The sequence below is a fragment of the Leucopleurus acutus genome (genome assembly GCF_964270905.1).
Source record: "Leucopleurus acutus genome assembly, chromosome: 12".
NCBI lineage: Eukaryota > Metazoa > Chordata > Mammalia > Artiodactyla > Delphinidae > Leucopleurus > Leucopleurus acutus.
The window spans coordinates 24,775,247-24,802,127 of record NC_139154.1 but is presented as its reverse complement, the minus strand read 5'-3'; the positions used below and the strand labels follow the sequence as shown (position 1 = coordinate 24,802,127).

Here is a 26,881-nt window from a genome sequence, read left to right as displayed (position 1 = left end):
GATGGTTTTAGGGAGACCTGGAGGCGGGGAAGGTCCCTCCTCTGACAGCCCCCTGCCTTATCTGGAGAATTTTAAACAGAATAGTATCTTGTGATTTGAACCCTCTGATCGGTTTAGGATGCGTGTCCTTGTCTGCTTTGAAGGCCTTCAGTTGAGCCACCGCAGGGTCTATATCTGTTCCTCGGGGGCCGGAGTTGTGAGGGTTCGTGGGAGGTGAGCAGGGCTCCTCTTTCCTGGGCGCGTTTGATGCTGTGATCACACAAGGCAGGCAGCCTGCGTGGTAGGGATGGGGGCCCCTGGGACCTCAGCCACCCTTTCTGCCCAGGCGGGAGGAACTTTGCCTGGATCCTGGGTCGATGGGAGATTAAAGCACCTGCCTGTGCTCTGGTTCTGGTTGTTCCGCTGCGTGACCGACCCCTTCAGGACTTGCACAGAGCAGCGGCTGTTTCACCACCCTCATGGGTCTGTGGGGGGGGAATTTGAAAAGCAGAGTCTGTTCTCTGGTGGCGTCTAGCCTGACGGTTGGGACTCACACAGCGGGGCTGGAGGGTCCCCTTCCTGGAGACTCGGCTGGCAAGTCTGCCCCTGAGGACAGCTCGGCCGGCATGGTTGTTGGAGCCCCCGTGGGTGACCTGTCTGCCCTTGGGTGGTCGCGGTCCTGCCGGCTGGCCCTGGGCTGCAGGATCCGGTGTTTTCAGCAACCGAGGCCCACGTGCACGCTGGTTCTGACCGGCTGCCCAGACTGCGGGGAGGGCCAGGACCCCTCCTCTGATGGGATGTGTCACCTGTGGCACCAGGGAGGGTCTCGCTCTCTGAACATCACGCTGACGCTGCGGAGTGTGGCAGACGGGCTGGGCCTGGCCTCTGCTGAGCCCTGTCTCGGGACCCGAGAGGAGCAGGGGCGGCCGGGGGAAGGCGCCCGCACTGCAGCGTCCTGGACCTTTCTCCACAGATGGTGCGTGGTTAGGATGAGCCCAGGAGCCTGGGCGGTACGGGTTTCCGTTGTGAATCCGCCTCTGGATGAAGCGTTTCTTACCTGCGCAGGTGGAGCATCTTTCTCGGTCAGTGGGCTGCGTGGCCCTGAGGATTTCACGAGGTCTCCGTGCTCAGTTTGGGTTTGATCACATGTCCCACGGGCGTCTGGGGGGAATGAGCTTAGCAGCCGGTTTGGGGAAAACAAGGCGCCTGTCTCCGTGGGAGTGGGGATGAGCCCGGGCCCTAGACGGGCTATGCAGGCCTGGGAAGGAGGCCCCCTCATGGCCCTGTCACACGGCTGTGGGGTGACCTGACAAGTCACAGGTGCTCCTCTTGGCTCTGGTCTTTAGCTGTGACGTGGGAGTGACAGCGTGACCTTGGGCTTGGAAACGGTGAGCCCGGAAGACCCCTGCAAGGGCCCTGGGGTCATTCCAGTGCCACCGAGTCCCTGCGCCACCTTGTCCTTGTCCTGAGACCCAGGCCGGGTCTGTTCCTACCCCCCGTTAGACACCTCCCCGTCACTGTGGGATGGAGAGGGAGGCGAGAGTGCGTTTGTCCCAGCCGTTATCCTTCCCGCAGCCGCCCCCCAGCTCTTAGCCTGTGACAAACCCGTGTCACACCCGCCCTGACCTCCCGGCCCATCCTGACGCCCTGTCCTCTGCTTTCAGCTCGCTTCTCCCCTGCCCGTCTGCCCCTCACACCCCTGCTTCCTCTGGTGCTGAAACCCTGCTGCCTTCACCACACTGAGTGATGCTGGTCACCTGCTAACCAGGGCCCAGCTACCTAAGGGGAAGCAGTGGTGCTCGCGTTCAGTTCCTGGGCGGAATCCTCTGGGGAGCTTGTCAGGAACACAGCCCCCGAGGCCCACCCTGACCTGCAGCCTCGTCTTCCCTCCCCAGGGACCTCTGCTGCCCTTCTCCTCCCAGGGCATCCATCTCCTGCTGAGCCCAGAAGGCGGCTCTGCTTCTGAAGATAAAAAGGACTAAGCAAGTGATGTTTGTGAGAAAGGAAAGGCATCCCCTGACCTCCGTTTGGCTGGTTTTGGTGCCTGGCCTGCCCGTGCTTGGTGTTTTGAGTGTGAATAAGGGCACTCCTGCTCTTGCAGGGAGACCCACCCTAAGCTGCCAGTTAAAAAGAGGTGTGCCGTGGTCACCATGGCCACACGGGGGGCCACAGCGTACCCTGCGGGGGGGGGGGCGCTGTCCCGAGAATGGAGTGCCCCGTCGAGGTGCCCGGAGACCCTGTAAAGGCAGCTGAAGTGGTGAGGAGGTGCGGAGTCCTGCGGGAGCAGGGGCTGCAAGGGGGTCCGATGGTGGGGGGGGGTCACGAAGCCCTGGGGTGGGCGGGGAAGAGCAGCTGGGGAGGAGGGCGCGTGTCCGGGTGCCGCGAAGGGGCATTTCCCGCCCACGGTCCGCATTATCCGTGTGTAAAGGGCGGCTAAGCTCCTGCGGTGCGCGTCTTCCCCGGCGGATCCTGGGCCGCCCGCGCTTCCCGAGGGAGACGAAGAAGCAGAGCCCTGCTGGGGCCGAGGGGATGACTCGGGAGACCTGTGTGTCTACTTCCCGGGAGGGGGAGGGCAGCCTTACCTGCTCTCAGGTGGTCTAGGTGACCGCAGGAGGACTGAGAAATGTCTCCAAAATAGACATTTTAAAGAGATTCAGGAAGAGGTTGAGAAGGAGAAAACGGAATAAACTAATAACCGCGGGATGATTTGGGAAGACGGTCAAAAGGCTGTCACCACTCGGAAGGCATCTTAGGGCCCGGGTCATCTCAGGCGCAGTTAGTTCCCTGGCACAGAGAGCGGGGGACGCTTCTGGGCTGTTTTGATGAGGAGCTCATCCTAAAGCTAGAATGAGACAAGGTACTCATTTCAGGTCCACAGTGAGGACAAGTGTCGCAGGGTCTGCACCTCCTGGTTCACGGGTACCTGGCATCCCTGGTGAGCAGTGACCCAGATAGAGACCGGGGACAGGGGCCATGCAGCTTAGCAGGGGCTCAAGAACCTTTTCCCTCCTTTTTACAAAGCAAGGTAAGCACATAGATACAAGGAAAAAATAGCATTTGAACTCAGTATTTTGGCGTCTTCAGACAGTCTTTTTTTTTCTGTGTAATTTTTAGAAGCAGATATATTTTCTCGTCTGGGGCCGTCACACCTGCATTATCAGGTTGCAGCATGGTTTCGTTGCCATATTTTTATTGAGATGTAATTGATATATAACGTTTTATTAGTTTCAGGTGTACATGTGATGATTCAATGTGCGTGTGTGTTGGGAAATGATCACCATAAGTTTACTTAACATCCGTCACCACACAGTTACAGATTTTTTTTTTTTTTTTTTGCGGTACACGGGCCTCTCACTGTTGTGGCCTCTCCCATTGCGGAGCACAGGCTCCGGACGCGCAGGCTCAGCGGCCATGGCTCACGGGCGCAGCCGCTTCGCGGCATGTGGGATCTTCCCGGACCGGGGCATGAACCCGTGTCCCCTGCATCGGCAGGTGGACTCTCAACCACTGTGCCACCAGGGAAGCCTCACAGTTACAGATTTGTGTGCGTGTGTGATGAGATCCTGGAAGACTCACTGTCTTAGCAGCTTCCTTCAAATACTTAGGACAGTGTTGTTAACTACAGTCACATGCTGTACACGACATCCCCAGGACTTATTTTAACCCCATTTCACACCACCCATCCCTCACCTCCCACCTCCCACGTCTGGCAACCGCTGATCTGTTCTCTGTACCTGTGAGCTTGGGTTTTTGTTGTTTGTTTTTAGAGTCTACGTGTAAGTGAGATCCTACGGTATTTGTTTTTCTCTGACATTTCACTTGGTGTAATGCCTTGAGGATCCAGCAGTGTTGCCGCACATGGCAGGATCTCCATCTTTTTGTGGCTGAATCATATTCCATTGTGTATATACACCATATCTTCTTTACCCATTCATCCGTCAGTGGACACTCACCTGACGTCTGTATCCTGGCTATTGTGAATAGTGCCGCAGTGAACATAGAGGTACATGTATCCTTCGGAATTAGTGTTCTCATTGCCTTTGGATAAATAGCCTGGAGTGGAATTACTGGATCGGGTGGTAGTTCTGTTTTTAATTTTTTGAGGAACCTCTGCACCGTTTTCCGTAGCGGCTGCACCAGTTTACATTCCCACCAACAGTAAGTGAACCAGGGTTCCCTTTTCTCCGCACCCTCACCAACACCTGTTATCGCTTATCTTTTTTGATAATTGTTACAGTCATATTTAATGACTTTATGATTTCATCACGTGAATGGCTATATCATAATTTATATAATAGTTCCCCAATTGTAATGTATTTTGGTTTACTCTTTTTCTTAATTATAAATAAGGCTGTGACTTGTGAAGGCCGCTTTCTTGTGGGTATACTTATTTCCTGAGGATAATCCTCAAAAGTAGGATCCCGTGGTCCAAAGGCATAAACATTCTTTGTTTTATAATGAGTAATGAATATAGTACAGCTCCATTTTAATTTCTCCCATTTCTTGCTTACTTGCCACTTTCTACTTATTTATTGCTTATCTTTTCGATCATAGTTTCCTCTTGTGTTGGAAGAGGGCTGTGCTTTTATGGTTTCATCATGCCCCTTGTTCACAATGGGGCTCTCTTGCAAGGAGCATGATTTTGGACACTGAGAACGCTGCAGTGAACGTTTATCAGCCCCCCTGCTGGGTATCGGCAGGTGCAGTGAGAACATGCCTAGTGTCGCCCCTCACCTCGGGGCCTTCCCAAGCTCCCAGGATTGCCAGCCCCGGACTCCAGGGTGTGTGTGTGTTTGCTCCCTGCTTTCCCCAGCATCTGGCAGCTCCTGAGTGCTCCTGGCCTCGGGAGGTGCGCGTCACTGAGGGGGAGTGGTCACGTGGGGCCGTGTCGGCATGTGGACAGAGCCTTAGCGACACCGTTCTCTGTGGGCGTCTCTCTGTGAGGTACCCTCTGGTCAGTAACTTCAAGTGCATGTCGTGGTCTAGTGTGTCTGTAAAGTCACCCCTGGTAAAATCCACTGCGGCAGCCGGACTGGTTTAGACGCGGTTACTCAGCTGTCTGCCGTCAGGGAGGTGGCCCAGCAGACGAGGCTGTGATGTAGGGGAGCTGGGTGAGGGCTGAGAGAGAGGACGGCCACAGGGTCAGGCCATCCTCTACTTCTCTGAGTCTCGGTCTCATCGACATTGGAGGGGAGGGGTTGGACTGAGCCCTGGGATCTCTTTGATTCTTGCAGGTCTTTGATTCCCGTGACCGGCTCTTCCTCAAAGGCTGGGGACGTACTGCGTATCAAAGCACGTGCACCGTGGCACTCCAGGCCCCAGAAGGTTATGCCAGCGTCAGGGGTATATAGGGTCATCTTTTCGCTTATGTTTAGTCGCACTTATTATTTTATTTATGTAGGTACGTATATATGTATTACCGGCTGCACCGTGCAGCATGCAGGGTCTTAGTGCCCCGACCAGGGATCGAACCTGCACCCCCTGCAGTGGACGCACGGAGTCCTAACCGCTGGACCGCCAGGGAAGTCCCAGGACTTATTTTGAAAGTGTGCATTTTATTGTCTTCGTGAGCTATAGTTTTCATAGGCAACTTTAAGATATTGGTTAAAAATTAATATTGTATTAGTTGGAGTCCTTGAATGTTGTGAACTTAAATATTGACTGCTCCTTTCTCTTTCTCTTACAGCTATTTGGGGCAACTTGGTTAATATGAGGTAATTGTTTTTAATAACTCGGCTGTTACGTTTGGGTTGAGAGGATACATTTCATTGTTGCATATACGCCATGACGTCATGGGCTGATTGAGGACGATGTCAAAGCGGAACTGAGTTTCTTGGTGTTCACTCGTCCAGCGCGTCTTCTCTCCTGGGGTGTTCCGGAGGACGCAGCTGGTTATCACGCTGACCCAAGTCCAGCTCAGATGTGATGGTGAATCTCGAGGCAGCCGTGGAGGCACCTTGGTGCCCGCCTCAGGCCTTCCTGGCCTTGTAGACAGAAGAGGGTGGACCTGAGCTTTCAGGCTCCTGAAATGTAAATGGCATTTCTGGGCGGCTTGAGCAAAGCACTCAGGGGCACCTTTCCAAAGCCTCTTAGGGAAATCGAGGCTGCCCTCACCCCCAGGAGCAGACCAGTGGATGCTTGAGCCCACTGTCCATCCCAGGGGAGAGAGGGCCCGGGGACCTTCTGGCCTGAGTGAGCATTATTTGTGTTGCTCAGCAGAGCATGAGGGACATTTGTAAAAGTCAAATCCTTGTGTCAGTATTCTTAAAGAAAAAAAAAAAAAAATCAGCGAAAGTCGTAAGCATTCATTGTAAAAACAGATTTGGTGCCGTGAGTACAGTTTTACATTTAAAGAAAAATCCCCTCCACTTTGTACTTCTTGGTGTGACTGTCAAAGAGCAGCAGTTGCACTGCGGTGGCAGCAGGCTTGGGAAGTCAGCGCAGCTGCGGGCAGCCGGGGAGGGTCGCTCTGCCCCCACCAGGCTCTTCACGTCCAGTGGGGTTTGCAGGGCGGCTGGGGCCGTGTTGACCCAATTCCTCCCGCCGGGGCTGGTGTGTGTCTCCTGACAGAGGCCCCTGTGTGTGGCTGGAGGGCTGCTCAGGCCCCATTAAAGGAGCTCTGTCTTTGCACTTGGAAAAACTCCATTTTGCATTAAATCCCAGGAAAGCCCAGCAGAGAAACTTGTACTCCCTATAGACACGCTTCCTGCCTCTAATTTACAATCCCGTGTTGGGTGGAATGTGAAAGTGAGATGGTCTTAGTTTAACAGAAGCGCCCCGTAAGGTGGTGGTGAGCCTGGGGTACGGCGCTGAGGGGTTACCCCCAGCCCCCTCCTGCCCCGCCATCTTGGGGGGTTGGTGCCTGGGACGGGTTCTTGGGGAGGAGGGGCGACGTGCACCCTTTGGCCTGTGTTGCGGTGGTTTGTTCAGAAATACACCTGGGAGTCACAAAGTCTTCCTGGTCTCAGTTCTGTAGTTTTCTACTCAACAGGTCCATCCAGGAAAATGGTGAACTCAAGATTGAAAGCAGGATTGAAGAGGTTAGTCTCTTTTCCAGACTTTGCCCCTCCTTTTCCTGCTAATTGGTCCACTTCAGTCCCTTTGCTTGCGCTGGTATCTTAATCGGGGCCGCTTGATGCTGACCTGTGATTCTGAAACCATCTCGCAGGAAATCATTCCCTCATTTAAGAAGGACTTTGTTAGGCTGTGGCCGCACCTCTGTCAGCATTTGTCCGTTTGTAAAGGTGCAGTGTGTTAAATTCTGCCCTCCAGGCAAGATGGATTTAAGCTCTTATGTGACTTTTCAGGGGAGCCTTTCCAGGCTTCCTTAGAGGAACGGCAGTGAGGACCTTCACCAGGGATGGGGGCAGGGGCCACCCTCCACTCACCTGAGCAGGTGCCAACAGGAAACACGGCCCGACTCGTTTGCGAGGACCCGGGGACACACACAGCAGGGCGGGTGCACGAGCGGAGGGGAGGCTGCGGCCTGCCTCACTGAGAGCCGACAACTCTAGCCCACTTCACACCTTCTGGTTAAAATAATTGCTCGTGTTTTAGTCCAGCGTCGGTGCAGACTGACTGTTGTAATCTGGGCTGTGGGAGCGCTGGGAGCTGCTCACGGTGGTTTGGAGGCACGTACCGGCCGTCCTGTGCAGCCCCGGCCCTGGCCTGCGAATGCAGTGGACACACGGCCTGCGACGCAGGCGCTGTGCTGATGGCACGCGACACACCGGGGGCAGCCCCCGGGGGTCCTCTCTCTCACCTGAAGAGAAGTGGGGGTGGTGATCACCTGTTTTCACGAGCCTGAACCCCCTCTGACTTTGCCCGTGAAGTCGGGAAGGAAAAAGGTGAATGTCCTGAGGGCTTAGGCATCTCTGGAGCGAGAGATTCCAACACGCAGTTCAGTATCTCGATCCTAGGATTGTGAGTCACGGGGTCTTACTTAACCTCAAGTTGGAGGTGAATCGTAGAAGGAATTAAAATCTGTTTCACATCATGTCCTGTCCCTCTGGAACATCAGAGTGGGTGAACATGGCGGAGGACTGGGTTTCTGCTTGAAAACTGATACTGGTTATTTTCGTTTTAGATTGTGGAACCACTAAGAGAGAAAATCAGAGATTTGGAAAAAAGGTATGTGTACTTTTTCTTTTGTCTAAGAAAATACTTATATCTTACTGACCTTAGAAGGTCAATATCTAATGTCAGTTCATCTCAGCTGAGTAATTAACTCTAATTTCAAAGATACAAGGCACTTTCAAGACAGGGACTTTTCCACGAGAACGTCAATTTTTACTCTAAAATTCGGATGCAGTGTTTTAAAATCTTTTTTTCCTTTGCTCATTAAAAAGTATTTCTGATGAAAGCTGTGGGCTCTCTCCAGAAAAAAAAAATATTTAAATGATTTTTTTTGACATCTTTATTGGCGTATAATTGCTTTACAATGTTGTGTTTTTGCTGTATAACAGAGTGACTTAGCTACATACATACGTATATCCCCATATCTCCTCCCTCTTGCGTATCCCTGCCACCCTCCCTATCCCACCCTTCTAGGTGGTTGCAAAGCACTGAGCTGACCTCCCTGTGCTATGCGGCTGCTTCCCACTAGCTATCTATTTCACATTTGGTAGTATATATATGTCCATGCCACTCTCTCACTTCGTCCCAGCTTACCCTTCCCCTTGCCTTTGTCCTTTATTCCTGTCCTGCCCCTAGGTTCATCAGAACCATTTTTTTTTTAGATTCCATATATATGTGTTAGTGTACGGTATTTGTTTTTCTCTTTCTGACTTCACTCCGTATGACAGACTCTAGGTCCATCCACCTCACTACAAATAACTCAATTTCGTTTCTTTTTATGGCTGAGTAATATTCCATTGTATATACGTGCCACATCTTCTTTATCCATTCATCTGTTGATGGACAGTTAGGTTGCTTGCATGTCTTGGCTACTGTAAATAGTGCTGCAGTGAACATTGTGGTATGTGACTCTTTGATGGTTTTCTCAGGGTATGTGCTCAGTATTGGGATTGCTGGGTCACATGGTAGTTCTATTTTTAGTTTTTTAAGGAACCTCCATACTGTTCTCTATAGTGGCTGTATCAATTTACATTCCCACCAACAGTGCAAAAGGGTTCCCTTTTCTCCACACCCTCTCCAGCATTTGTTGTTTGTGGATTTTTTGATGATGGCCATTCTGACCGGTGTGAGGTGATACCACACTGTACTTTTGATTTGCATTTCTCTAATGATTAGTGATGTTGAGCATCCTTTCATGTGTTTGTTGGCAATCTGTATATCTTCTTTGGAGAAATGTCTATTTAGGTCTTCTGCCCATTTTTGGATTGGGTTGTTTTTTGTTGTTTCTTTTTTTTTTTTTTTTTTTTTTTTTTTTGCAGTACACGGGCCTCTCACTGTCGTGGCCTCTCCCGTTGCAGAGCACAGGCTCCGGACACACAGGCTCAGCAGCCATGGCTCACGGGCCTAGCCGCTCCGCGGCATGTGGGATCTTCCCAGACCGGGGCACGAACCTGTGTCCCCTGCATCGGCAGGCGGACTCTCAATCACTGCGCCACCAGGGAAGCCCCTGTGCAAAAGCTTTTAAGTTTCATTAGGTCCCATTTGTTTATTGTTGTTTTTATTTACATTACTCTAGGAGGTGGATCAAAAAAGATCTTGCTGTTATTTATGTCATAGAGTGTTCTGCCTGTGTTTTCCTCTAAGAGTTTTATAGTGTCTGGCCTTACATTTAGGTCTTTAATCCATTTTGAGTTTATTTTTGTGTATGGTGTTAGGAATTGTTCTAATTTCATTCTTTTGCATGTAGCTGTCCAGTTCTCCCAGCACCATTTGTTGAAGTGGCTGTCTTTTCTCCATTATATACTCTTGCTTCCTTTATCAAAGATAAGGTGACCATAATGTGCATGAGTTTATCTCTGGCCTTTCTGTCCTGTTCCATTGATCTGTATTTCTGTTTTTGTGCCAGTACCATACTGTCTTGATTACTGTAGCTTTGTAGTATAGTCTGAATTCTGGGAGACTGATTCCTCCAGCTCCATTTTTCTTTCTCAGGATTGCTTTGGCTATTCGGGGTCTTTTGTGTTTCCATACAAATTGTGAAATTTTTTGTTCTAGTTCTGTGAAAAATGCCAGTGGTAGTTTGATAGGGATTGCATTGAATCTGTAGACTGCTTTGGGTAGTAGAGTCATTTTCACAATGTTGATTCTTCCAATCCAAGAACATGGTATATCTCTCTATCTGTTTGTATCATCTTTAATTTCTTTCATCAGTGTCTTATAGTTTTCTGCATACAGATCTTTTGTCTCCTTAGGTAGGTTTATTCCTAGATATTTTATTCTTTTTGTTGCAGTGGTAAATGAGAATGTTTCCTTCATTTCTCTTTCAGATTTTTCATCATTAGTGTATAGGAATGCAAGAGATTTCTGTGCATTAATTTTGTATCCTGCTACTTTACCAAATTCATTGATTAGCTCTAGTACTTTTCTGGTAGCATCTTTAGGATTCTCTGTGTATAGTATGATGTCATCTGCAAACAGTGACCGTTTTACTTCTTTTCCGATTTGTATTCCTTTTACTTCCTTTTCTTTGAGTGCTGTGGCTAAAACTTCCAAAACTATGTTGAATAAGAGTGGTGAGAGTGGACAGCCTTGCATTGTTCCTGATCTTAGAGGAAATGGTTTCAGTTTTTCACCATTGAGGATGATGTTGGCTGTGGGTTTGTCATATATGGCCTTTATTATGTTGAGGTAAGTTCCCTCTATGCCCACTTTCTGGAGAGTTTTTATCATAAATGAGTGTTGAATTTTGTCAAGCTTTTTCTGCATCTGTTGAGATGATCATATGGTTTTTATCCTTCAATTTGTTAATATGGTGTAACACATTGATTTGCGTATATTAAAGAATCCTTGCATTCCTGGGATAAACCCCACTTGATCATGGTGTATGATCCTTTTAATGTGCTGTTAAATTCTGTTTGCTAGTATTTTGTTGAGGATTTTTGCATCTATATTCATCAGTGATATTGGCCTGTAGTTTTCTTTCTGACATCTTTGTCTGGTTTTGGTATCAGGGTGATGGTGGCCTCGTAGAATGAGTTTGGAAGTGTTCCTCCCTCTGCTATATTTTGGAAGAGTTTGAGAAGGATAGGCGTTAGCTTTTCTCTAAATGTTTGTTAGAATTCACCTGTGAAGCCATCTGGTCCTGGACTTTCGCTTGTTGGCAGATTTTTAATCACAGTTTCTGTTTCAGTGCTGTGATTGGTCTGTTTATATTTTGTATTTCTTCCTGGTTCTGTCTCAGGGGGTTGTGTTTTTCTAAGAATTTGTCCATTTCTTCCAGGTTGTCCATTTTATCAGCATATAGTTGCTTGTAGTAATCTCTCATGATCTTCTGTATTTCTGCAGTGTCAGTTGTTACTTCTCCTTTTTCATTTCTAATTCTATTGATTTGAGTTTTCTCCCTTTTTTTTCTTGATGAGTCTGGCTAATGGTTTATCAATTTTCTTTATCTTCTCAGAGAACCAGCTTTTAGTTTTTATTGATCTTTTCTATTGTTTCCCTCATTTCTTTTTCATTTATTTCTGATCTGATCTTTATGATTTCTTTCCTTCTAACTTTTTTGGGTTTTTTTTGTTTTTCTTTCTTAATTGCTTTAGGTGTAAGGTTAGATTGTTTGAGATTTTTCTTATTTCTTGTGGTAGGATTGTTTGCTATAAACTTCCCTCTTAGAACTGCTTTTGCTGCATCCCATAGGTTTTGCATCATCATGTTTTCATTGTCATTTGTCTCTAGGTATTTTTTTGATTTCCTCCTCAGTGATTGCTTGGTTATTTAGTAGCGTAGTGTTTAGCCTCCATGTGTTTGCATTTTTTACAGTTCTTTTTCCTGTAATTGATATCTAGTCTCATAGCATTGTGGTCAGAAAAGATACTTGATACGATTTCAGTTTTCTTAAATTTACCAAGGCTTGATTTGTGACCCAAGATATGGTCTGTCCTGGGGAATGTTTCATGAGCACTTGAGAAGAAAGTGTATTCTGTTGTTTTTGGATGGAATGTCCTATAAATATCAATTAATTGAAGCTGTGTTTCCTTATTTATTTTCATTTTGGATGATCTGTCCATTGGTGAAAGTGGGGTGTTAAAGTCCCCTACTATGATTGTGTTAGTGTTGATTTCCCCTTTTATGGCTGTTAACATTTGCCTTATGTATTGAGGTGCTCCTGTGTTGGGTGCATAAATATTTACAATTGTTATATCTTCTTGGATTGATTCCTTGAACATTATGTAGTGTCCTTCTTTGTCTCTTGTAATAGTCTTTATTTTAAAGTCTATTTTTTCTGATACGAGTACTGCCACTCCAGCTTTCTTTTGATTTCCATTTGCATGGAATATCTTTTTCCATCCCCTCACTTTCAGTCTGTATGTGTCCCTAGGTCTGAAGTGGGTCTCTTGTAAACAGCATATATACGGGTCTTATTTTTGTATCCATTTAGCCAGTCTGTGTCTTTTGGTTGGAGCATTTAATCCATTTACATTAAAGGTAATTATTGATATGTATGTTCCTATTCCCATTTTCTTAATTGTTTTGGTTTTGTAGGTCTTTTACTTCTCTTTTGTTTCCTGTGTAGAGAAGTTCCTTTAGCATTTGTTGTAAAGCTGGTTTGGTGGTGCTGAAGTCTCTTAACTTTTCCTTGTCTGTAAAGGTTTTAGTTTCTCTTGAAAATCTGAATGGCATCCTTGCTGGGTAGAGTAATCTTGGTTGTAGGTTTTTCCCTTTCATCACTTTAAATATGTCCTCCCCCTCCCTTTTGGCTTGCAGAGTTTCTGCTGAAAGATCAGCTGTTAACCTTATGGAGATTCCCTTGTATGTTATTGCTTTTCCCTTGCTGCTTTTAATATTTTTGCTTTGTGTTTAACTGTTGATAGTTTGATTAATGTGTCTTGGCGTGTTTCTCTTTGGGTTTATCCTGTGTGGGACTCTCTGCACTTCCTGCACTTGAGTGACTATTTCCTTTCCCATGTTAGGGAAGTTTTCAACTATAATCTCTTCAGATATTTTCTCAGACCCTTTCCTTTTCTCTTCTTCTTCTGGGACCCCTGTAATTCGGATGTTGGTGCGTTTAATATTGTCCTAGAGGTCTCTGAGACTGTCCTGAATTCTTTTCTTTCTTTTGTCTTTATTCTGCTCTACAGTAGTTATTTCCACTAGTTTATCTTCCAGCTCACTTATCCATTCTCCTGCCTCAGTTATTCTGCTATTGATTTCTTCTAGAGTATTTTTTTTCTCCCCCCGGTATGCGGGCCTCTCACTGTTGAGGCCCCTCCCACTGTGGAGCACAGGCTCTGGACGGGTAGGCTCAGTGGCCATGGCTCACGGGCCCAGCTGCTCCGTGGCATGTGGGATCCTCCCAGATTGGGGTGTGAACCCCTGTCCCCTGCATCGGCAGGCAGACTCTCAACCACTGCGCCACCAGGGAAGCCCTAGAGTATTTTGAATTTCAGTTATTGTGTTGTTCATCACTGTTTGTTTGCTCTTTAGTTCTTCTAGATCCTTGTAAAATGTTTCTTGTATTTTCCTCATTCTGTTTCTGAGATTTTGGATCATCTTTACTATCATTACTCTGAATTCTTTTTCAGGTAGGTTGCCTATTTTGTCTTCATTCATTTGGTCTTGTAGGTTTTTACCTTGCTCCTTCGTCTGTGACATATTTTTTTGTCATTTCATTTTTTCTTTTTTTTTTTTTTGATGGGTGGGGCTGTATTCCTGTCTTACTGGTTGTTGGGCCTGAGGTGTCCAGCACTGGAGTTTGCAGGCGGTTGGACAGAGCTGGGTCTTGGTGCTGAGATGAGATCCTCGGGCAGGCCTCACTCCGATTGATGTTCCTGGGGTCTGAGGTTCTGTGTTAGTCCAGTGGTTTGGACTCGGAGCTCCCACCCCAGGAGCTTGGGCCCGGCCTCTGGCCTGGGAACTGAGATCCCGCAAGCCAGTCGCTGGGGGTTCCTCCCGCCCCCTTAGGTGTCCGTGGTCCCCCAGCGGTGCCTGGTAGGTGCCCTAGTTGTGTGGAAGACACAAAGTTAATTGATTTTTTTCAGGCGTGTTCCTGAAGCCCGACCCCAGATCCTGTGGGAAAGCCTTTCCTCTAAGGCCCTCTGTTAGTTTGATTTCTGCAACCTGTGACGATGCAGACACATGTCCACATCAGTGTCATTGGTCCCCCCGCCAGTAAAATTCCCAAATAGTCTAAATGTTGGTAGAAGGAAGGATCTAGGGGTGTTGAAACCTTCCTTTCCCAAGCCCTGCAGATTTCTCAGTTCCTGCAAACTCGCGGCACACAGTTTGAGGCCACGCCTGCCCTCTTTTGGCTCCAGCAGGCAGTCAGATGGTTTCTAGCACCTGCTGACCATCTCAGAGGATTCCGAAGTAGGAATGCCATTTGGGCCTGGAACCCAGGGCCACTTGGAAGCACCATGGGACGTTAGGGATGGGGAGCCTGTGATTCGTCCCATTCAGTCATTTGTTTGCTTTTGTCCCCATACTGCCAATACATCGGGAAGCTTCCAGAACTGAGTCCAGGCGAAGTGGCTGGGAGGGAAGAATGGTATTAGGTCGTGGACACTCTTACTTGAATCGGTTTCCAGAGGAAGGTCCTGGGTCCTGCTCATGCTCTGTCTGGGCTCCATCTGTGTCTTGGCCTCGGACACGGGGACCTCTCCCTTGAGACTGTGGAGAAAACTCCCAAGTGTCTGGAGTAACAGTTGGGTCTTAAGAGCTTTAAAAAAGAAAAAGGAAGACATTCATTCATTAAAGTTTGTATATGTTTTTTCCCCCGGGACGTGTTTGGACGATGTGCTTAGCCTTGTGTGAGCCTGTTATCAAGTCTAGAATAAGAAGGTAGAAATGGAGAGCAATTTTTTTTGATCTCGGTGTTTTCATTAGATGATCAAGGAGAAGGGAGGATGGAGAAAATTCATCAGACTAAATGTGTTCGTTCACCCCTTCTTGCCCTCAGCTGATGGTTATATGCAGTCACCAAGCTATCGATTTTAACTCTTACCTGGAGCAAACGTTGTTACTTGTTTTTTTGACTGATTCCATCACTAATAGAAGACTGTTATTTGTGCTTTTATCTTTCTTGCCACTATCCGGTGCTGAAATGACACTGCCTGTAACATTTCATTGGATGGGAACCAGAAATCCTGCCTTCGATAGGACTGCTGTAATTTGAGGACTGTTAATTGAAGCTGTTTAAAAAATAAATAGTTTACAATAAGAAGTAACCCACCACAGGTTTTACCTTGGCTGAAAAAGAAAGAAAAAATCTGCCCACCAGTGATTATTTTCTTTAGAGAATAGCATTAACTTATGAAAAGAACGTGAATCATTTAGGTAACTCTTCTAAGGCAGTGGCTTTACACACAGGATCTCTTGAATTATGAGAATTATACAAACTCCCTTGGATACTTCCGTGATGTTGTTGTTCCTTTTAACTCGGGAAGAGACGCACACGTATGACTGTAATCTGAAATAGTTTTCTGGTAACTCATTCCTGTGAAACCGTGAGAGTTCCCAGTAAGCTGGGCACCGAGGGTGAGTGCCCGCCCCGCGGGGCTGCTTTGCCGTGACTCAGCCTGAAAGGGTTCTGTCCCTCCAGTGGGCGAGCCAGTCAGGTGACAGCTGGGCCCTGGTTACTGGGTGAGTCAGAAGGTCAGGTGCGGGCGTGACCTTGTGGAAGTTGGAGGAGCTCGGTCTAGTTTCATTCCTCCTGACTTTGTGTGATAGGAATGTTCACACAGCCATCCTGACCCCGGCAGCATAAGAATGTCACTGGGAGGAAATACATGATCGTCACTTGGTGGCAGAGGGGCGCCAAGAAATAAGGACACAGTTGACAGGTCAGCACCAATTTACACAGGGAGGCACAGGGGTCAGTGCCGTGCGAGCAGCCTGGGTCGTGGACTCTGCCGTGTTCTGTTTTGTTTTTAGAGAGTACTGACACCTGGGCCCCACTCCCTGCAATGATGCGCTCATTGGCCTAGCATGCAGACTGGGCTTTGGGGGTTTGCACATCTCCCCAAGTCATTCTAATGTACAGGCAAGTTTGATTTCTTTCTTTTTTTTTTTATTGATGTACAGTGGATTGACAGTGTTGTGACTCTCTGGTCTTTTGGTCCTCCTGACCTCACGCTCCAGTTCCTAATAGTTGGATTGCATGCTGTTTCATTCCATCTCCACATCTTTAAACATTCTTTGAATAGATAGCAGGTAATAAGGCTAATTAAAATTCTAAGTAAAAGTACCTAGGCTCTCCTAACAAAGAGGAAGGTTAGAGTGTGGAACGGGATAACTAGTGACTGTAGGCTCCATCTGGGGGGTAAGGAAAGGTCCGTTACTGAATTCACGCTTCGTTCTGCCTTCCTGCCGCTTCTCACTCAGAAATGCAGGCTTCAGGTGGGCGGCCTCCCGACCCTGCCCCATGGCTGCTGTGTCCCCAGCGCAGGGCGTGGCCTGGAACAGGTGCTCCAGAACAGGTGCCTAACACACGAATACGTGGGTGAGTGACACCTGGGTAGGATTTTAAAGGGGCCCTGGCCTTAGAGAAGCCCACACCTCGCCCTTGCCCTGTTCACCCAGCTTGGGGCTCGGGGCTGAGCCACCACCCCCTCGCACGGCCAGCTCGGTCACCCGGCTGTCACCACAGCCTGGGGGTGCACACCCAGGAGGACCCTGGCTCCCGCCTAGAGCTTTGTGCCCTGAGTCCTCAAAGCGAGGAACGAGGGCCGTGAGATCGTTTTTTAAACGTTCAGTAACATCACCCACGTGGAATCTGCAACTTGGTTGTTACACGTCAGAGAAAAACAGGGCACGAAAGCAGCCAGCGTTGCGTTTCTTAGATCAAGGGCTTCTTAGCACACACTGTTTAGAGCGGTTTTCTTAGTCATCCTGCACCAGTGACTGTGTCAGGCGGCTCTGTCTGCTTCAGTTTTATTTCTTTTAAGGATATTTCCTATAAGAAAACAGTTTGCTCTTCCTGCCTGGTGTAAATAGCATATCTGTTTCATGTTAAGCTTTCATGCAGGCACTGTTCCAAGCTCACCACTTGGATGAAAATCGGTTTCAGTGGACAAATTGGCCACCTCTTCCTGGATGCACAAGTCTTGTCCTGTGTTCCCTCCGCCCACTTCATTCCCAGGGTGCAGCCCTGGCCCCCCCCTTCCCCGTGACTCTCTCTAAAACCCTTCAGCCTGGAGGGGATGAACCCTCCGTGGGTGGGTGAGGGAAGGGAGGCGTCAGGACGGCCTGGAGGAGAAGCGGGCTGGTGGGCAGCACGGGGAGGGTGGGATGGAGTCAGCTGGGTCCGTGGATGCTGGGAGCTCAGACTGAGGCTGGAGCAGGGGTGTCGGGCCCTCGGAGAACGGGGTACCGGGCAGGTGGGAGGGCTGCCCCGGCCAGTGCTGGGGCTTGCTTTGTCATCCTCCCCGGCCCCGCTTCATCAAGCGCTTGCTGTGGTGGCCGGGTCCCAGGACGGCTTGCGGGCAGCCCTCTGGCTCGAGGGAGCAGGAAACCTGAGGTGCCCAGAGCACCTGGGGGTCTTGCCCCAGGGATGTGGACGGGGTCACAGAACTGACACGGGAAGGCTGGCATTCTCACCATCCCCTGGGCGTCTCCCAGCTGCCTGCCTGTGTTTGGCGTCTGCATGGCGAACTTGACCTTTTGGGAGTCTGGAAGCTCCTACGTGGGGATCACGTGCACTGCCAACCCGCCCAGCTCTGTTGTCAGCGAGCTTCACTCCTTCAGGAGACGAGAAGCACCTGCTTCAAGGTCTTCTGTCTGAGCACCTGTCCTGCGCCATTCAGTTCAGCCCCTGAGGAGATGCGTTCCACGTCCTGGCTGCGGGTGTGGAGCGGATGGAGACAGGGCCCCCGCCCAGCACATCTGCAGCTAAAATAATAACTCCAGAGCTGCTTTCTCCACAGTTTTTAAAAAGCCCTTTTGTTTGACCGAAGCACTTTAAGAGTGGATATTTCAAGTCTATATTTATCAACTCTCTTTTGAAACTTTATATGTCTTTTATGCTGCCTCAGTCCTGGAACATCCATGTGGGTTGGGGACTGGTGGCACCTTGATGGGGGCAAGAGGCATTGAAAGATAAGGTGAGGCCCCAGACAGGTTCAGACGGACCATGGTGGGCAGAAAGGGCTGATGCCCAGTCGCTTTGTCCAGGGCCCCCAGCTGGGTAGGGGAGGCTGGAATTGTGAAACCGCCCGAAGAGGGGACCCCACACAGCCGATATCTTCCTCCCAGGCCTGGCCACGGCACCTCCCGTGTTTCGTGTTCAGCCCTGGCTGCCGGTGGCTGGTACTTCCTGACCTTTTCCCTGTCTGGGGACAGCATCGCATGTCACACCTGTGTGATTGTCAACAAGGAGCAGGTTGATCGTGAGCTCAGGGTTAACCAGTGCTTGCTTGGTTGCCGCAGCCCTCTTTCGGAGAAGAGAGGGGAGCAGATAGTAACAGTTCTCAAATCCGGCGTTTGTTTTGGTGGCAAGTAGAGAAAGTACTCACATGAGATGTTTGACTCTTTCTTTTATAATCTCTTTATGTTATACAGCTTCACCCAGAAATACCCGCCTGTAAAATTTTTATCAGAAAAGGACCGTAAAAGAATTTTGGTAAGTTTACGCATCTGATTCATATTTGTAATCGAGGAATTTGCTTTTTAAATGGAAGTGTGATTCACAGCGCATAAAAGTCACCGGTACAGTGTATACAGCTCAGCGTATACAGTGGTTCATGGTTTGTTCACAAAGTCCTGCACCAGCTCCACATCCTAATGCCAGAACATTTTATCACCCAAAGAAACCCCATAGCCATGAGCAGTCATTTCCCATCCCACCCCGCTGCCCCCCAGCTCCCGGCAACCACGAGAACGACTTTCCGTCTCTGGATTTGCCTGTTTGGGGCATTTCAAATGATACAATGTGTGGTCTTTCTCTCAAACGTCAATGTTTCCAAGGTTCGTCTGTGCTGTAGACAAATCTGGACCTCTTTCCTTTTTAGAGCTGAATAATATTCCACTGCGTGGTGGTGCCGCACTTCGGTTACCAGTTACCAGTTGCTGGGCGTTTGGGGTTGGTTGTTTCTCCTTTGAGGTTATTGTGAATAATGCTGTTGTGAACATAACGGGTGGGTACAAGGTTCTGTGGACATAGGTTTCCTCTCCTTTTGGGTATATGTACACCTAGGAGAGGAATTACCAGGTCGTATGGCGACCCTGTGTGTAACTTTCTGAGGAAATGTGAGACTTTCCGGAGCAGTGGTTTATTAAACCCTTTGCTGGTTCACACGCCACCTTGATAAATACACTGGGGGCTTCCTTGGTTAGTGATTTGCTCGTTAAACGCGAATACAAATTCACCGGTGAAAGAACCCCACGTGCGGGCCGTGCAGCAGAGTGTGTCCAAGGAGATCGGCACCTTTGCATTTTGTAGGAGTGCCAGCTTTGTTGAGATACAGTTCATGTACTGTGCAACTCACCCCCTAAAGTGTACAATTCAGTCGTTTTTAGTACATTTAGTACATACAGGGTTGTGCAACCATCATCGATTTCAGAACGTTTCGTCCCCAAAGGAGCCCTGAGCCTGTGAGCAGTCACTCCCCATTTCCGCAGCCCCTCCACCCCTCGGCAACCAGGAATTGACTTTGTCTGTGGACATGAGCCAATTCTGGGTGTTCATGCAGGTGCAGTAATGCACTGTTTGGCCTTTTGTGGCCAGCTAGCATGTTTGTAAGATTTATTCCTGTTGCAGCACTTATCTGTACTTCACATCTTTTCATTACCAGGTAATATTCCGTTGTATGGATAGGACACACTTTATTGTCCGTTTATCCTGTGAGCCATGTGGCAGCTCTTTAAACTTTGGAGGGACTGCCAGACTGTTTCCCACATTGGCTGCACCGTTTCACATCCCATGACACTCAGCAGTGTGTGAGGAGTCCGATTTCTCTACGTCCTTGTCAACACTTGTCATGATAGGTCTTTGTGCGTAGCCCTGCTCGTAGGTGTGAAGTGCGCTCTCGTTGTGGTTCTGATTTGAGTTTCCTGATGGCTGACGATGTTGAGGATCTTTTCATGGGTTTATTGGCCATTTCTGTATCTTCCATGGAGAAATGTCTACTCAGACACTTAGCCCATTTTAAAATTGGGTTCTTTTTCATTATTGAGCTCTTTATCCCAGATCTAAGTTTCTTATCAGATACTTGATTTGCAAGTATTTTTTTCCCATTCCGTGGGTTGTCTTTTTGCTTTCTTGATGGTATTCTTTGAAGATTTAAATATCAATGAAGCTTATTTTTTCTTTTGTTCCTTGTGCTTTGGAGTCACATTTAAGAAGTCATAGCCTAGGGTCTCCCCTGGTGGCGCAGTGGTTAAGAATCCACCTGCCGATGCAGGGGACATGGGTTCGAGCCCTGGTCTGGGAAGAACCCACATGCCGCGGAGCAACTAAGCCTGTGCGCCACAGCTACTGAAGCCCGCGCACCTAGAGCCCGTGCTCCGCAACAAGAGAAGCGACCGCAACGAGAAGCCCGTGCACCACAACTACTGAGCCTGTGCTCTAGAGTCCGTGAGCCATAACTACTGAGCCCGTGTGCCACCGCTCCTAAAGCCCACGCACCTAGAGCCCGTGCTCTGCAACAAGAGAAGCCACCGCAATGAGAAGCCCGTGCACCACAACAAAGAGTAGCCCCCACTCGCCACAACTAGAGAAAGCCCGCAGGCAGCAATGAAGACCCAAAACAGCCAAAAATAAATAAATTTAAAAAAAAAGAGGAAGAAGTCATAGGCTAATCCAGGGTCACAAAGATTTGCCATGTTTTTTTCTAAGACTTTTACAGCTTTAGTGTCTTACATTTAGGTCTCTGATCCATTTTGTGTTCATTTTTATACGTGGATTTGGATAAGGGTCTCCCGTCCTTTTGCATGCGGCTGCCTAGTGGTCCAGCACTGTTGGCTGACAAGACTAATCGTGGCCTGTTGAATTGTCTTGCCACCCTTGTCAAAAATGAACTGACCGTAAGTGTGAATGTTTATTTCTGGACTCTCAGTTCTGTCTGTCGATCTATATGCCTATCCTTGTGCCAGGACCACACTGCCTGGATTACTGTAGCTTTGCAGTAAGTTTTGAAACTGGGAATTGTGGGTCCTCCACCTTGGTTCTTCAAGATCATTTTGACTGTTCTGGACCCATTACAGTTCCTTGTGAATGTTAAGACCAGCCCGTCAGTTTCTCCAAAGAAGCCAGCTGAGGTTCTTACAGAGACACATGGAATCTGTAGGTCAGTTTGGGCAGCAGTATTGCCATCTTAACAGTATTGTCTTCTGGTTCTTGAACATGGAGTGTCTTTCCATTTATTTAGGTCTTCGGTAGTTTCTTTTAACTTTTTTTTTGTAGTTTTCAGAATGCAAATTTTGTACTTTCTTTGTTAAATTTATTCTAAAGTGTCTTATCCTTTTTGATGTTAGTATAAATTGAGTTTTGCCAGTTTCATTTTTATATTGCATATTCTCTTGGTAATTAGAAACACAATTGATTTTTGTCTTAATGTCCTGCAACCTTGCTCAACTTGTTGGTCAGTTCTAATAAAGTGGATTCCGTAGGATTTTCATGCAGGTCATGTTATCTGTAATTATAGGTGGTTTAGGTTTTGCCTTTTCAATGTGGATGCTGTGTATTTCACCTTCTTGCCTAATTGTCTTGGCTGGAACCTCTGATACAGTGTTGAATAAAAGTGGTAGGAGCAGACGTCCTTGTCTTGTTCCTGATCTCAGGGGAAAGGTTTCAGCCTTTCACCATCAAGGGCCGTGTTAGCTGTGGGTTTTCAGAGATGCCTTTCATCAGGTTGAGGAAGTTCCCTTCTCTTCCTAGTTTGTTCATTTTGCAACCAACCTTGCATACCTGTGATAAATCCTAGCTGATTACCGTGTATAATCCTTTTTTGTATATTGCTGGATTTGATTTGCTAATATTTTGCTGAGGATTTTTATGCCTATGTTTATAAGAGATATTGGTCTAGAATTTACCTTTCTTATGAGGTCTTCTTCTGGTTTTTGTATCAGAGTAATAATGGCCTCGTAAGATAAGTGGGGCAGTGTTTTTTCCCCTTCTACTCTTTGGGAAGACTTTGAAGATCTGGCATTACAGTTGACCCTTGAACAACATGGGTTTGAACGGTGCCAGTGCACTTATATGTGGATTTTTTTCAGTAAAGACACACTACAGGGACTTTCCTGGTGGTGCAGTGGTTAAGAGTCCACCTGCCAATGCAGGGGACACGGGTTCGAGCCCTGGTCTGGGAAGATCCCACATGCCATGGAGCAACTAAGCCCGTGCACCGCAACTACTGAGCCTGCGTGCCACAGCTGCTGAAGCCCACACACCTGGAGCCTGTGCTCCACAACAAGAGAAGCCACCCAATGAGAAGCCTGTGCACCGCAATGAAGAGTAGCCCCTGCTCGCCACAACTAGAGAAAGCCAACACACAGTGATGAAGACCCAGTGCAACCAAGAAAAATAAATAAATAAATACATAAATTTATTTTAAAAAAGACACACTGCAGTCCATACTACACGATCTGTGGTTTGTTGAATCTGCAGATGTGGAACCACAGATGTGGAGGACTGACTGTAAAGTTATCTTGGATTTCCCACCGTGTGGTTGTTTGGCACCCCTGACCCCTGAGTTGTTTGAAGGTCTACTGTAAGTCTTCTTTAAATGTTTGGTGAAGTTCACCAGAGAAGCCATCTGCACTTAGGCTTAATTCAATGTCTTGTTACAAACCTATGCAGTTTTCTGTTTCTTCTTGAGTTACTTTTGGTAGTTTGTATCTTTCTAGGAATTTCACTGCCTTAGCTGCATGTCCTAAGTTTTGGGAATGCTGTTTCTTCATTGTCATTCATTTCAAAGTCTTTTCTAATTTCCTTTATAATTTATTCTTTGATCCATTAGTTACTTGGGAGTGTGTCATTTCATTCCTACATACTAGTGAATTTCTCAGATATCTTTGTTATATCTAATTTCATTCCGTTGTATCAGAGAACATACCTTGTGTGAGCTGGATCCTTTTAAATTTGTTGAGGCTTGTTTTATGGCCTAGGGTATCGTCTCTCCTGGAGAATACTTCATGTGCTCCTAAAAGGACTGTGTCCCACGCTGCTGCTGAGTGGAGTGTCCATAGGTGTCTGTTCGGTCCAGGTGGCTTATCGTGCTTTCCAAGTGTTTTATTCCCTTGTTAATCTGCTGCATAGCTCTGTCCAGTATCGAGCATGAGGTATTGATGTTTGCCGTTTTTGTTGTTGAATTCTGTTTCCCCCTCTGATTCTTTCAACTTCACTTCATGTATCTTGGGTCTCTGTTGTAGGTGCGTAAATGTTTGTAACTGTTACATCCACTTGATGGATCGACCCTTTTATCCTTATAAAATGCCCCCTCTTTATCTGTGAACATTTTTTGTTTTAAAGTTTATTTTGTCTGATAGCATTGTAGCCACTCCGTCTTTCTTATTGTTGTTTCTATGCTGTGTTTTATATTTTCACATTCAGCGCGTTATATCTTCGAGTTGACAGTGTCCTCGTTAGACAGTGTGTGGTTGGATCTTATTTTTTCTAGTGTTCTGCCTTTTGAGTAATTGTTTAATCCATTCACATTTAATGTTATTTTTGACATAGTTGATTTTTATTTCTGCCACTTCATTTTGTTTTCTGTTTGCCTCACATCTTTGTTCCTCTGTTCTCCATTACTGTTTTCTTTTGCATTAAGTAAATCTTCTCTTGTATAACATTCGAATTCCTTTAGTTTTTTTTTTTAACTGTATTCCAAAAATTTGTTTTGTTCCTGGTTGCTCTAGTGCTTACCACATACGCCCTAACTCATGACTCTGCTCCAGGTTTATACTGTGGTCCAGTGAGGTGTAGAAATGCCCCCCACATTAGTTCTGTGTATTACTTCTATCCATGTTACAAACCCAACACACTGTTACGATTATTACTTTATACAAGTTTATATCTTTTAAATAAGCTGAGTGAATAAAGCAGAGAAAGGATATATTTATGGAATTTGTTACATTAACCTTTTTATAACGTTTTTATCAACCTCCATTTGTTCCTGTGGGTTTGAGTTAACTTTGGTGTCATTTCCTTACTGCAAACAACTTAGCTCTCACCTACCTTCTTTGCACTATTGTTGCCAAATATATTTCTGTATTTTAAAAGGATAAATAATATAATTATATATAGTATTTTGTTCAAGTGGCTTTTTTTGTAGTAAAATATATATAACATAAAATTTATTTTAGTCATTAAGTGTATAGTTCTTTGGCTTTAAATGTGTCCACACTGTTGTGCTAAGTAGTTTGGTCTTTAAATTTAAAGCAATTAAGAGGAAAAGGAAAAAAGTGCAATTATATTGCCTTTTATAGTTACTCAATTACTGTATTCCCCCCCATCCCCCAGTATCGTCTGCCTTGTGCCTGAAGACTTTCGTATTTCTTGTATGGCAGGTCTGCTAGCAATGAACTCTCTCGCGTCTCACCTCTCTGTTTTTGTCTCTGTAAGTTGCCCTTGGTGTCTGTAAGATTCTCGGCTGTAGTTTCTCTCTACTGCCTTCTCCATCATTTGTTACGAAGCGTCAGCTGTGAGTCACACTGGGGTTCCCTGCGCTTCAGGGGTCATTCTCTTTTCCTGTTGTTCAGTTTCCTGCGGCTGCTGTAATAATTTCACCAACCCCGTAGCTCAGAACGACAGGAGCTCCCAGCTCTGGACGCTGGAAGTGTAAATCCAAGTTGTCGGCAGGGCTGTGCTCTGTCTGGAGTCGTTCCCAGCGTTTCTGTGCACTCTGTTGCGGCCAGTAGTCCCTGAAGCCCTGCCTTGTGGGGCATCACCCCAGCCTTTGCCTCCATCACCAAGAGCTCCTCTCCCCATGTTTCACGCTGGACTCACGGTCCACCCTGATCCACTCTGACCTCACCTGAACTAATTACACCTGCAGTAGCCCCGCTTCCAAATAAGGTCATGTTCTGAGTTCCCAGAAGGACATACATTTTGCAGGACAGTGTTCAACCCAGTGCACCTGCTTTCAGACTTCATCTTTGCCTCTGGTTTTCATCATTTTTAGTGTGACGTGTCTGCGTGCGTCTACCTGTGTTTACATTTTCCTACGTGGAGTTGGTGGAGCTTCCTGAAGTGTAGGTTACTGTGTTTCGTCAGTTTGGGGAGTTTCAGCCATTATATCCTTGAGCATTTCTCTGTTCCTCTTCCTTTTTCCCGTTACATGTTGGGGTGGTTATTGGCATCTCATGTTTGCCAGAGGTTCTATTCACTCTCCCTCATTTTCTGTTTTTTTTTTTTCTTTTTTTAATTATTTATTTTTGGCTGCGTTGGGTCTTCGTTGCTGCATGCGGGCTTTCTCTAGCTGTGGCGAGCGGCGGCTACTCTTCGTTGCGGTGCGTGGGCTTCTCACTGTGGTGGTTTCTCTTCGTTGTGGCTCACAGGCTCTAGGCGCACAGGCTCAGCAGTTGTGGCTCACGGGCTTAGTTGCTCCACAGCATGTGGGATCTTCCCGGACCAGGGCTCAAACCCGTGTCCCCTGCATTGGCAGGCGGACTCTCAGCCACTGTGCCACCAGGGAAGCCCTTTCTCTCTGTTCTTCACGGAGCATGAGCCCCTTTGGTCCAGCGTCAAGTTGGCCGATTTGTGCTTCTCCAGATCCAGAAGATTGTCGAATCTCTCTGGCCCACGTTTCTTTTTGGTTTCTGTGCTTGTCAGCATAGAATTCCCATCTGTTTCTGTCTTCTAACTTCTCTCCTTTTTGTCTCTTCCTTCCTTAATCTGGTTTCCTCCAGCTCTTTGTATTTGTGGTGGCTGCTTCGGAGGCTGTCGAATCCGTCACCTGGGTCCCGCAGGCGGTTCTGTTGCCGGGTTGATTTCCTGTGCATGAGTCACATGCAACTGTTGCTCTGCACGTCTCGACATTTTTGGTAGAAAACTAGACATTCTGGGTAGTTCATTGCAGCAGCTCTGGATCCTGACTGCCCCCTTCCCCGAGGCCTGTTTTATTTTGGTTTGCTTATTTATTTGTTCGGTGGCCTGGCTGGCTTGTCTACTTCGGTGACGTCTGTTTCCCCTGGAGTGCGAAGGTCTGGTGGCCGCTGCTCAGAAGCTGCAGCCTCGGGAGTGGACACGGTCACCTGGATGGCGGTGGCTCCAGCAGGGCCTTTGTCACGGGCTCCTTCCCCAATCGCTCTGTTGAGCTGTCTGCCTTGTGTGGTAGGCTCTGATAACCGGCCGGTGGGGTGATCTGTCCTTCGTCAGGGCTTTGCATTATAAATTGCTCCTCCCTTTTACCTAATTAAATTCTGGCCCCTTTGCAGAGGGAGATTTGAGCCTAGTCTTGGAGGTTTGTTCTGACCCGGGAAGGCTCTTGGGTCTCTCCCCGGTTCCGTCTTCTAAACCAGCTGTTATCATAGAGCTGCCAGCCTCTTCCTGACTGCTTGCCACCCTGATCTCCCTTATGCTTGAATTTCCCCCACTGTCTCTTCCAAGTAAAGCCAGTTCCTTAGGGAGATCAGTAGTGCCTATCAGTTACAGACTTCCATGCCTGGGGCGGAGCTTCTGCTCCAGTCGGGGGTGGGAGCTGGTTGGGGGAAGGGAGCGCTCGACCAGCAGGCTCGGGGGTCGAGTCCAGGCCGAAGGGGATGAGAAATGTGGAATGCGGGGGCCCTGCCCTTCCTAGGGAGATGCTACGTCTTTCACTGGGAGCCCCTATTTTTGGCCACACCTGACAGTCACCGGCTCTGCACTGGGTGGAGGGTGGAAGGACAGAGTGAGCCG

At 47.7% G+C, this 26,881-nt stretch overlaps 1 protein-coding gene across 4 annotated transcripts in view; it reads left to right on the top strand.

Moving 5' to 3' along the window:
* UXS1 (UDP-glucuronate decarboxylase 1) overlaps positions 1-26,881 on the top strand; it is a gene marked incomplete at its 5' end in the record, with an annotated part of 74,663 nt that overhangs the window by 10,451 nt on the left and 37,331 nt on the right. Inside the window, 4 exons of one of the 4 annotated variants that reach the window (XM_082852117.1) lie at positions 5,666-5,693; positions 6,971-7,019; positions 8,066-8,109; positions 18,607-18,667. The exons of 1 other annotated variant lie outside the window; for it this stretch is intronic. In XM_082852117.1, coding sequence (XP_082708243.1) covers positions 5,666-5,693; positions 6,971-7,019; positions 8,066-8,109; positions 18,607-18,667 — 182 coding nt within the window. Of the gene's footprint in view, positions 1-5,665; positions 5,694-6,955; positions 7,020-8,065; positions 8,110-15,847; positions 16,261-18,606; positions 18,668-26,881 lie in introns of those variants that run through there. 2 more of the 4 variants (XM_082852116.1, XM_082852118.1) reach the window with 2 other exon arrangements.